We start from the raw sequence: 12,563 nt of genomic DNA on the forward strand, positions 1-12,563 counted from the left end.
TAACATATGAATTTTAAGGGAACACAAACATGCAGTTTATTACTTTGTGTGTATGCATGTATGTGTGTGTTCAGCTTAAGTTATTTCCACAGAGCAGTAAACCTTTCGAACATTTCCTTAGAATTCTGCTTCTAAAGAATGCACAAGGAATAGAATTACAGATCTCACATGGGAAATGAAAAATACAAAATTATACACTTGTTAAAACTGCAAGGGAACAAATAATGTGTTTTCTCTATGCCGTTAGAGAGTGAAGCCTCCCCTCCTGCCTGCTTGATTTCTACTTTGGGCAATGACGTGAAAGTTATGCAGACCTTGACTATAATGTGAGGGAACCAGCCACAAGACTGGATTGTATTTTAATTGTGAGAAACTCTGATCATCTTCACCTAATCAGTTTTCCCATTGTATATACCATGTGCATGACATAATTTTAAAAGACCAACTGAGTGATATTTGTTTAGTTTTTCCTCAAATGTTTTCTTAATGAAAACATGATTAAACAAACATTTGCCCAAAGCTTTGACTCTGGTTTTATTTATGGATATTTATACTTGGTCAGATTGACTTCATGTTGGCTGCTACAACTTCTAAAAGGCCTTCTCGTGTGTAAGTATCAAACTTCGAAACAAAAGAAGGGATATTCTTTAAGTCAGTGGTCCTCAGAATGTTGTCTTCAAACCAGTGGCATTAATGTCATATGAGAACTTGATAGAAACTCAATTTCTTGGGCTCTATCCCAGACTTACTGAATCGGAAACTCTAGGAGTGGCACCCAGCAATCTGTGTGATGCTACGAGCCCTCTGGCTGATGTTCAGGTTTGAGAACCACTATTGTAATTATAAACTATGTCCTTTACATACAATTTTAGTATTATTAGGCATGCATTGAGATGTGTCCAAGGCAAGGGCTCATGATGGTTGAATCAATTTTAATTGGTTAAGTTCTGAGTGATGTAAAGTCATCTAAATGTGTATGTTTCCTCTCCATAGAAAATCACATCTTGGAGGATGTGAACAAGTGTGTGATAGCCCTCCAAGAGGGCGATGTGGACACTCTGGACCGGACAGCAGGGGCCATCAGGGGCCGGGCAGCTCGAGTCATACACATCATCAATGCTGAGATGGAGAACTATGAAGCTGGGGTTTATACTGAGAAGGTGCTGGAAGCTACAAAATTACTTTCTGAAACAGGTAAGCATTGGTATTAGGTCTGGCCAAAATGTTAATGTCTTGATTAGTTTCCATATCTGAATAAATCTGTGTCATTGATTTCTGTAGGCCTTTATGCTTCTAAATTGCACATAATCGTGGAATGGATAGAGTACTTGAGTTTTCTCTTGGTTTTTTGAGTTCGAATTGGAATAACATTAGGAGATATTAGGAGAATGACAATTTTACTGCTTTGCATGCATATATTTCTTTATAGTTTTCATGTAGATCATTTGATTCTTACAAACACCTAATAAAATTTTTCTGCTTACTTCATTATCTCCAATTGTGGATGAGATAATTTTATGGTTTGAGAAAATTACGGTTTGAATTGGCTAAGAGACTGGAATGAGGTCACAGGGTTATAAAATAGTGCAGATGTGATAAGAACTTGGAATCTGTAAGTTAACCTTTTCTTCATTTATTGCTTGAGAGGATAGGACCTTAAGGAAAAACTGTGAACAGCCAGTGGAAAGCATAAAGGCTCTAGATAGTGCGTGGATATGAATGTGCTCAAAGAAAGGTGGTGGCTGCTGACAAAGAGTTAGGCTTTCAGCATATTCCCTTTCTTTCTAGGAAAGCTTTACATGCCCTTCTTCAGGGGCATGTGGCTGCTCACAGGACTCACTGCTATGGTAAGGCATGGTTACTTATGGAAGTTTGTCAGAGCTTGCACATGCATTGGGGTGAAAAAAAATACTTCAACTGAATTAGAACAATCTACAGCTCTGGAGAATATATAAAAGACTGGCCTGTTTTAAGTAGTTCTTCCCTCTTGACCAGTGTCTTTGGCTTCCTCAGGCCTTGTATATTTGTATATATGAAAATAGATATATAGTCCAAGGAATGAAAGGAGACTAGGGAATAGAAAAAGAGAATGTAAGTCCACATTGGATAAGGTTGTTAATGAATAATGAATTGGTGCATATATATGCACAGAAGGGCCTCTTTCCTCAAACCCTAAGGGGGACCTTCATGGTTTTGCATATGAGCTTTGGATGTCACTAGGCATTTTAAAAATAGCCATCTCTGAAAGGTCAGCTATAGCTGTGTTCCAAGTTCTGCGTGATGAGATATGTTGGTAGAAATACGTTGCTTTTTATGGGGAAAAGATTATTTACAAAGAGTTCTGTAGGTATTTGTTAGCCTGGAATAGCAAGGAAAACACAATACATAAACACAGGTATTGGTCATTCTCTTTGAAATATAAGCAGAAACAGAATGGCATGACATCATGTTATAAAGAGCACATCTAGAGATTGTTGCCCTTGGAACATCCTTACAGACTTAGAATTATAAATAATAACAAAAATAATGATGACAAGATATAACTGCATTTGAATTACCTGAGAGTCTGCACTGCTTTCTTTCATATAAGCTTGCCCTTTACATTCAATTGAGTAACACAAAGCAAGCCATACAGTATTTCTTTCCTCACTTGGAAGAGTTATAAAAAGGTATTTTTTTTTCTAATTCTCCAAATTAAGGACTTTTTCTTAGTAACCTTTAGGGAGACCATCTCACATTTCTGTGGCTTTCAGCTCCTAGCCCATCAGCTCTATTCTTGTACAAAGTCTCAGCTTCATGTGGGATTTCTGACAGAGTAACACTCACTTGGGTCTGACACTAGATAAACAATACCAGAAGGGTGGAAGACCTAGAGGCAGGACTCAGTTCCTGCCCACTCATGACGGGTGGGAAGGACACTTGTGGCAGATGAAAGATACAGAGCATATTGCCAATTTTCATCTGACTTTCTACCCACAGATAACTCAGGCACTGTTCAAATGACATTTTAGAACTTTTTCTTATTGTGTCTTGGACTGCTTTGACAACAGGAGTGCCGCATACTAGGTCAAAATCTAAAGGCAAGGACAATTGCTTAGTTGACTGTAATATTTTAACATAATTTTCACCCAAAGTCTTGATATGTAAATAATGTTCTGGTTGATTTTTCTACTTTAAAAAAACAAACAGTCGTTCATCCTGGATTGTTGTTGCTAATCAAGATTTTTGCTCTTGTTCTGAGTTGTTAAAATTTTTATCCTAGCTGGCAACGATTGAGCACTCTGGGGGCTTAACTAATGGCACCTTTCTTATTTTGATGTCTACATCCAATTCCTAATTGAATACGGTAGATGAGCAGGACATTTAAATTCTACTGTTCAGGACTTATTGAAGTTAACTAGGAAAGTAACCAGGTAGAGACTGAAATAGACAGCTTATATATAACTTTAATTGAAAATATAGGAATAAGCATTAAGGAAAAGTGGGTGTCAGTGGACTAAGAGCTAGAATACGAAGGTATACAATTTCTTTGGTATTCGTCCCCAGTTGTTCTTCTCTTTCTGAAACAGGAATAACATTATTATTTTGCGAATAACTAGAGAGATTGCCAAAGAAGTGAAAGAAGAAAACTTTAGCTGTTAACTCACTGATTGCTAATTAGAATTGCTGGGGAATGTGCTTGCATAGAGTAGACACACGGAGTTTGAGGATGACCACAGGATCAGTTCTGTAATTATGTTTTTGTTGGTGTGTGTGTGTGTGTGTGTGTGTGTGTATGTTGTCTAAAATGATTTAGTTCTAATGTCATTATGTGTGTGTGCTAAGGAGACATAAGATATATGTCCTCAAAATGGAAACCGCTATGCATGTCCCTGATACCAAATTATCTACCTTTTGGTTAGTTTTGTTTCTGACTTCAACAATTTTAGAGCCATGTTGAATTGGCCACTTCTCTATGTGACTCTATCAAATGTTGTCATGAGAGTACATTGTAGGGTGAAAGAGGGTGGCAGTGGGAAAAAAGGGAAAAATGCCAAGAGGAAAGATAAGGAAAAAGAAGACAAAATGTCGTGGTTTTGGTTGTTGTTGTTGAGGCTGCCACGCGTACTAGGTTGTACCCATTGATTTTTTGTTTGATATTTTATTTAAAAAAAATTCTGTGCCATTAGATTCAAGACCCTAAGTCAGATATTCTCAACCTCTGTACTATTGACACTTTGGTGTGAATAATTGTTTCCTGGGGAGAGTTCTGGGAACTGTTTTGTCCATTATGGGATGCTTAGAAGCATCCCTGGACTCCATCTGCTAGATGTTTGTAGCATCTCTTTCTTCTACATGCCAAGTTGTAACTACCAAGATGTCTCTAGACATTGTCAGATATCCTTGAAGGAAGTGGGTTGTGGTGGGCAACATAATGTGCATGACTGCCCTAAAGTAAAGAAATAACCCAAAATAGGGACAATAGGGACAAGTTCAAACAGGACAGATTGGAACCTATGTACTGTGGACATAGTGAAAAGGGAGTGGGGTTGGGAGTACATTACTAAGAAGAATCTATAAAAGGGCAGAATAATCAAACAGCCTTGACTGAACTGGATGTTGCTGCTGAAGGTGTTTACACCGAGGCAAGCCCCTGTGTAGACAGGTGAATGGCTGCAGGGGTAGGTCACTGTAGGGAGACTCCCACTTTACCACCTGGCTGCCCTCACTGAATGGCTGGAAAATTGAGAGGTACCCAAAGAGTGATAACACATCTGTGGTTTATTTTCCATGAATTTTCTTTCCTTAGTAAAGACAGTGCTTTGCTTAAGAATGCTTCTTGTCTTGTTATGAATGCTGAGTTAAATTTAAGAAAATTTTGTAGATTATTAGTATGCTAAGAATTATAGGGTAGCATTATGTACAAATATACCTGTTCATTTTCTTATAAAACAATCTAGGCTGATGAAAACACAATAAATTGGATCTACAGCAGACCCATTAAATACTTATGTGGCATATTTGATGGGCTCTTCAATAAAATCTGAATTATAACAAATTGCCAACAGCTTGGTAGTAAGTACACGCATGACCAGACCCATCTTCATAGATCTCATTTACAAAGTCCGGTTGCTGCAGGAGGCTGAGGAGGGGTGAAAGCACATTCAGTGATATCATATTTAGATATGCATACAGTAGCTCATTCTTCACTCAATGGATTATACTGAAATGTCATTTTTGTAAATTTGATAGCTGATTCAAGTCTGTGGCCATGTGAGCATGACTAGGTTAAAAGATCTGTGAGATTCTGCCAGATATTTTTTTTCTTCAGAGGAAACAATAAACCAAAAAAAAAAAAAAAAAAAAGAAAAAAGAAAGCATATTTTAAAAAGTGTTCTATGTTATGGAGCACTCTGTATGCAGATATTAAAATTTCATTATTTTGGAAAATACGTGGGCCAAGCAGATGGTATAAATTTTACTTCCATGCTCTATAACCTAAAGTTTTATACAGATGAGAATGTTTTTCTTTTTACATCATTTCTATATATTTTTGCTTAGAAAGTATAAAAAGACCAGCAAATAGAAAGCATCCAAACTAGAAATCTTATTGAGAAGGGTACATTTGGGCCAGGACAATGAAGTAGAATGAATCCAAGGTTAGGATTCAGAATAACTCAATTACTTGACTGCTACCAACTAACTGTGTCCTTAAACAAATCAGTTAGTGCCTCTGGGACTTGGTTTTTTCCTGTATTGCCTAATGTTTTGTCATTCAATAATGGGTTTGTATTAATTGTGTAATATATGCATCACTGTTTCTGGCTTCCTGGTGACTGCACTTGGCATAAGCAATTATTGCCCATGAGTCCCCTATATAAACCCTCTGCACCATCTGGACGGGGGCCTTCATTATTCTCCAGGCAAAACATATCCATGCTGCTCCCTCTGTCCTCCCTGCAATGTTCTTCAACTCCTCCTCCTCCTGCTTTACATCTGTTTATTGAGATTCTTCTTTAAGATATAGCTCTAGTCTCAGTTGGAGACAACAGAAAACTATTTAGTATGGTATGTCCTCTTCAGTGTACATGACTGTGCTTATAACAGGATTGTGTGTTTTTAGAGGCAAGTGTTTCTGTAGGTACCCACAGCCTAGAATGGTGTTTTCATGGAACACATTTAATACGTATGTATTGATTAAATGAATACCAAAAATGAGAACATTATGCTTTTTTCTTTTTTTCTATAGAGAATATGTCTACCAGCAGCCTCAGGTTCATAGCTCAAGACCAATTTCTGCATATCAATGGGAAATCATCTGATTGGCTTTTTGGCGTATGCTTCCTTCAGTTGGACTGATTTCTGTTGCTAGTAGAATAGAGTTTTATGATTGGACAGGTCTGAGTGACCTGCCTGTGACTGGAATATGAGGGGCTGGAGTATGAGACTGATGTCAGAAGAAGGTGGTAGGGGCAGCTTATGGGGAAGACAAACTATTAGGTATTAGAGATAGGAAGGACTATCCACAGTCTGTTACTTCTGCATGATTGATTTTAAGTTGGAAATGTAGGAAGAATGAGAAAGAAGCCTCATCCAGTAAAGAGCCCTTAAATAGAAAATGTATAATTTGTCTTTTTTTATATGACTAAAACTTATATAGTCAAAGTATTGTAGGAATCTGATAAGCTTTTGAATAGCTATATAATTTTTTCCTAAAAGCAAATGCAAGGTTTTGGGATCAGAGAACAAACGTTACTTTGCACAGTAAGCATGTCAGTTTCTCATGTTCCATTCCCGCTCTTGGAGCAATGTGATGAGGGCAGATGGATTCTGCACATACAGCGGAGGTCTGTGCTACAGTTGGGGAACCAGACAATCATGAATCTAGGAGTTGATTTATTTATTTAGAAATTGGTGCTCCTCCTAAGGGCAGGAGAGAAACATTTCTCTTTTTTTTTTTTTTTTTTAAGATGAAGTTTCGTTCTTGTTGCCGAGGCTAGACATAGTCTTGGCTCACTGCAGCCTCTGCCTTCCAGGTTCAAGTGATTCTCCTGCCTCAGCTTCCCAAGTAGCTGGGATTACAGGCACTCACCACCACACCTGGCTAATTTATTTTTTATTTTTTATTTTATTTTATTTTTTAATAGAGACGGGGTTTCACCGTGTTGGCGAGGCTGATCTGGAACTCCTGACCTCAGGTAATCTGACTGCCTCGGCCTCTCAAAGTGCTGAGATTACAGGTGTGAGCCACCGTGCCCAGCCACGTTTTCTCTTTTATGTAAATGAATTCTGTCCAGGAGGTACCCAAGTTGTTAAAACCTTTTGGAATATAAATGTATGGTTCCTAGTTTTATCCCTCTTTGAAATGTAAACATATCTCTGGGGAAGGTAAGCCTGTCAATCTCTTTCCAGGTTATTTCACTATCTTAGGACTGTTAACCTTTGAACCAGGTTGCCGGTATTTTTGTTCGGAAAGGCTTGACCATACAGAAACTTGAAAATATTTTCTGTACACTGCTGTGTTTGTAAATGATGTGTTCTCCCACAGTTCAGACATCTTCAGCTCTCTCAGCATAAAAGTGTGAAGAACCACCTCAGAAAATACCACCACAACCAGATAGCTTACAATATAGAAATGTAAATGATTCCTCATCAAAAGAAAAGTTGTTTGACCTCTCTCGTAAGATAAATGCAAATTAAAAACTACTCTGAGAAACCATTAGCCATCAGAATGGCAAAGATCCAAAAGTTCTATAATATACTCTGTTGTCAAGGATGAGGAAAAGTCATCTCATATTTTGCGTGTGGATGTGCAAAATGGAGGAAATTTGACATCTTCTATCAAAAGAACATATTTAACAGTTGGAAAGCAATCTCACTTATAAAAATCTGTTCTTCAGAGGTACTGGCAAAAAATATAAAAACATATGCACAAGGTTATTTATTATAAGACTGTAGGCTAGAAACAACACAAATATCTAGCTTTAGGGCACTGGTTGAATTAATTATGGTCTAATCACACAATGGAGTATTATGCAGCTATAAAACAGAATGGGGAATAACTATACAATCTGACTATATTTTTAGGTTAAAAAATGAGGTGGAAAAATTATGTATAACATGTTCCATTTATTTTCAAAAAAGCTAAATTATATAACACAGGAAGAGAAAGTAAGATATAAAATTTTATTCTAACAATAAAATCCTTAACGTGAAGGTGGAGATGGGGTAGGGTAGACATTGGAAGATTCTCAATTGCATGTGTATAGGCTATAAATCTGGGGGGACATAGCAGAACAAACAGCACTTCTCTAGTGCCTGTTTCCAAAGTACAACCAAAAAAAAAAAAAAAAAAAAGACATGAATCTCTAGTTCTTCATGGATTCAGAATCCTGGGAACTGGAAAGTACATGTGGTTCTTTGTCACTTCAAGGACATCAGAGACCAGCATCTGTGGTAATGGCAGTGGAGTAAATTAGGGGCCTGCATATTGTGTCTAGCAGAGTCAGTGCTGGTGTTCACTGGAATTGGTGGCCTGGATGCTTTAATCGTGCACAACTGAGGCTGTAGTAAGTTACTGTCACCCAGATTCTCTGACGGAGGGGAAACTGCCATATCAGTGATAGGTGTTTGAATCAGAGGAAGAATATGCTAACAGCCACTCATTTGGCAGTACATGTGGTACATACTTGGAGTATTCCAGAAATAGTTTTGGTAATTAAAAAAAAGGGAAGCTTTACATGTAGCTGGAGGGCCTGAAATAACAAGTGGACAAAAGAACCAAAGAAGTACTGTATATGTATATGGCCAGAGTAGCCCCCAAATGACCTCCTTGCCAAATTTTAATTTTTTTTTTTTTTTCTAGAGACAGGTCTTGCTATGTTAGCCAGACTGGTCTCCAACTACTAGCCTCATGGGATTCTCCCACCTCAGCCTCTCAAAGTGCTGGGATTACAGGCATGAGCCATTCCACCTGGCTCCTGGTTTGCCTTTCTATATTTTACCTTTCCTCTAATTCTACCTGATTTCTTTCTTGTCAGTGAAGTCCCCTTTCTAACCAGACAAGCCCAGTCTTCTGTGTACCTATTACTCTTATTATCTGTGTTACTCATTTGGTACCTACCATATACTGCCCAGTATTTCATACTCTTGTTACCCACTTTTCCACTTATGTTTATATCTGTCCTAATGTTTATATCTGTCCTCTGTCCATCTTAATACCTGAGGCATGTGTGTATGTATTGACTTTTTGCATGTTTTTGTTAAATTTTAACCTCTTAAGATCTGAGTCTACCTCTCTGTTACCTGCAGCTTTAATTAAGAGTTGAAATTCAAAAATGTTATTAATATAAATGAGTAACATAATGACACAGTTGCCTTATTCTGGGGGATTAAACCCTCCTTAAATTGCATACTTAATGATCAAGATAAGAATCTTTTAAATTATGTGCAATAAATTTTTAGCAAGTACTTTATTACATCTTAATGCAATCTAAGTACTTAAACATCACAGATGCCAAATTAGACTCTATTTATTAAGCTAGGTTTTGACAAACACTGTAAGCTAAATAAGGCATCATGCTCATGCTCAATACTTTATTCATTCTTTAAGTTTCAGAATTAAATGTGCCATCCTTTTAAGTTATAAACCATTTGTGATTATTTTTGAAATGCTTATTTTAAAATAGAAGAAAACTTTCCAAGCAAGTATTTTCTTTCCTCAGGAAAAGGAATTTGTGTCTAGACAAGAGCAGATGGATGCTCCCTGATTCTTTTAGGGTAGTTGTCGTGAATGGAATTTAGAGAGTTTTTTTTTTCCCCTCCTTCTAGGCAGTCCTTTTTCATCTTTTATCAAACAATTCAGCTCATGGGTTATGTATTGCCTTCTGGAACTTAAATATGATTTATGTTTGAAATATACATTTATAATTTTCCCAACATGAATTTATGGAAATGGCAGCCTTTAGAAACTCCCACAGAGGTAACAGATGATTGACTCTGAGGAAAGGAAAGTCCAAGAATGTATGCAGGAAGAATTGGGACTGGCCAAGATGATGATAGTTGTCTGGAGAGGTAGAAACCGCTGACAAATAGCAGCGAATAAGGAGCAGATTAAGCCAGGGTACTGTTGTCCTCGCTCCTGGATTCCAATTTTCGGCTTCCAACCTGACAGAAGATAAGTTAGTATATCATTGGTCTAGGCAGAGGAAGATTGAAATTTAGAGAAAGTATGTAAGGTTTATTTCTACATTGCCTCTGCTACATTTTTAGAAAGCATTTGAAGACACTTAAGATTTAAATTCAATCAAGTGATGTAAATTAAATAATTAAAGTGGTGTAAATATGAAATAGAAGGGAAATAGTTTCAAGAGAATATTGGATGAAACTGGGTGGCTGATTAGAAACTGTTTCAACTGGGCTAGGCAAGCTGAATTTGAATTGTTTTGTCTTTATATTTTGGAAGTTACTACTTTGTTGGTAAAGTCTTTCAAAGACTTTCTTTCCTCATGGATCTGGGGAGGTCATGATGGAATACAGTGTTTAATACTGGCCTTCTTGGCAAGAAAGATAAAAAGGAAAGTTCTAGGAGCAAGTTTATCAAATCTTGTCCTGAGGGCAGATTTCACAGGAAATTCCTTATTAAAAATGCAACACTGTCACCAGAATGATACCAGGCTGCTGAGGGGAGAGAAGGGCATAAAACTGGGGAAGCTCAGTTTTCAAAACACAGTGTACCAACTTCCCAGTTTTCAGATCCAACACTAATTGGTGTACTGTGTCCCATTATGCCCACCTTTTTTTTTTTCCCATAGTGAATCATTTGGTTGTACCTCCAAGTTCTTTCCAAAAGAGACTAGATGATTTTGCCTGTTAGAAACAGTGTGTGCATGGGTGTAAATGCAGAAAGTAGTGGTGTGAAGACAGCCCCAAGAAGCATTTACTATGGCTCTTTCATGTGGTAGGCAGCATGGTAATCATCTGACACGCATCCTACTTGTTTGTAAGTGCCTCCAAGGCGTAACGTATTTGTGTTATTTACCACTCGATTCCCAGTGCCTAGAGTACTGCTTAGATTGGCATATAAAATTTAGTCATAAACTTGTTGAATGTATTTCTGATCTTTACGTAAGCCCTGAAGGAAAATGATCGTTATTTCTGTTTTATACTGAGTAAACTGAGGCTTAAATTGGTTTAATAACTTGTGTAAAATTAAACATCAAGATTCATTTACACATTTTTCTGGAACCAATAAATATACTTGAAACATAGAGCAAGCATCGTTGCCACAATTAAACAGAAATTTTAATGTGTCCTGCTAGCTATTTTTTTTACCAATATTTTTACTTAGGGTATAGCTATTTTTACTGATAGTTTTACTTATGACATAGCATACTACATTAGTTATATATTTCTGTGTAACAAATTACCCCCAAATTTAACTTGCCATGTAGGCTTTTCTTTAGAGCCTCTTACAACATGGCAACTGTCTTCCATCAGAGTAAGTAACCAAGATAGTAAGAAAGCAGAAGCCAGCATCATTTTTCATATCAGAAGTGGCATCCCATCATTTTTTTGCCATATTCTCTTGGTTGGAAGTGAGTTACTAGTTCCAGCTCACATTCAAGGTTGAGGAGATTACACAAAGGCATGAATACCAGGAGAAGAAGAATCACAGGGCGCCCTCTCAGAGGCACCGATCACACACACATACATATTTGCAAATACATGAGGATAGGAGAAACCATAAGGGTAATGAATGGCATAACTAGATACAACAGTCCTAGGGGGTGTGGACAAATCCCACAACATGGAGTTAATAGGGACATACTCAAATGCTGGTATAATAGCCTTATTACCTTGTGCAGTGGCATTTAGAGCACAAAAGATCCACTGAGGCAAAATGAAGCCATGCAGTATGTGGACAGGAGGGGGACAGAGGAATAACAGCTAGATCCTGGAGAAGGAATGGCCTAGATTAGCTCAAGGCGATTGGACAAGTGGGTTGGAGTCAAAGCGAACAGGTAAGAGTCGGGGAATGGCACATAGAAAGACAAAGCTGGTACATAAAGATCAGTGTGCATGCCAAAAGGAATAAAAAACTAATGGCATCATTAGGAAAAATTCAATTTGACTTAGGTTTAGAGATTCAAACATTAATTGCAGAAGCAGCTCTTTAACCTGTGGTGTCAGAAGTCATAACCAAGATTCGAGTGCATGTGTGTAGGAAGTGAAAGCTCTGAACAGTGTAGGAACTCTCAGCCAAGTGCTTTAGCAAGATTGCAGCCACCCTCGTACCTCCTAGGGAAGGCACACACCTACACCTGGTGGAGTGCATGGGTCTATAAATACATATAGAAATGAAATAGTCATTATTTGTGAAGTAGACGTATAGATCTATTTGCCTAGTAGGTAATGCTCCCACCCAAACATCTCAAAAGATTCTAAGCTGAGGATTTTTAAAGTCCCCCATGTGGGGGTGAATTGGGAGGAATACTTAAAGACCTTCTATTAATTTAATTTATGATCATGACATTCTTTACTAAAATCACTAATATAAAATGTTGGCCAGCTTCTATGATTTG

At 37.5% G+C, this 12,563-nt stretch overlaps 1 protein-coding gene across 9 annotated transcripts in view; it reads left to right on the forward strand.

Annotated features, from left to right (window-relative positions):
- Positions 1 to 12,563, forward strand: part of CTNNA2 (catenin alpha 2) — a 1,322,067-nt gene that overhangs the window by 1,227,406 nt on the left and 82,098 nt on the right. For all 9 annotated transcript variants that reach the window (XM_021925274.2, XM_021925278.2, XM_021925277.2 and 6 more), the window contains one exon: positions 994 to 1,194. In XM_021925274.2, coding sequence (XP_021780966.1) covers positions 994 to 1,194 — 201 coding nt within the window. The remainder of the gene's footprint in view (positions 1 to 993; positions 1,195 to 12,563) is intronic.

This window comes from Papio anubis, chromosome 14, assembly GCF_008728515.1.
Source record: "Papio anubis isolate 15944 chromosome 14, Panubis1.0, whole genome shotgun sequence".
NCBI classification, from domain to species: domain Eukaryota; kingdom Metazoa; phylum Chordata; class Mammalia; order Primates; family Cercopithecidae; genus Papio; species Papio anubis.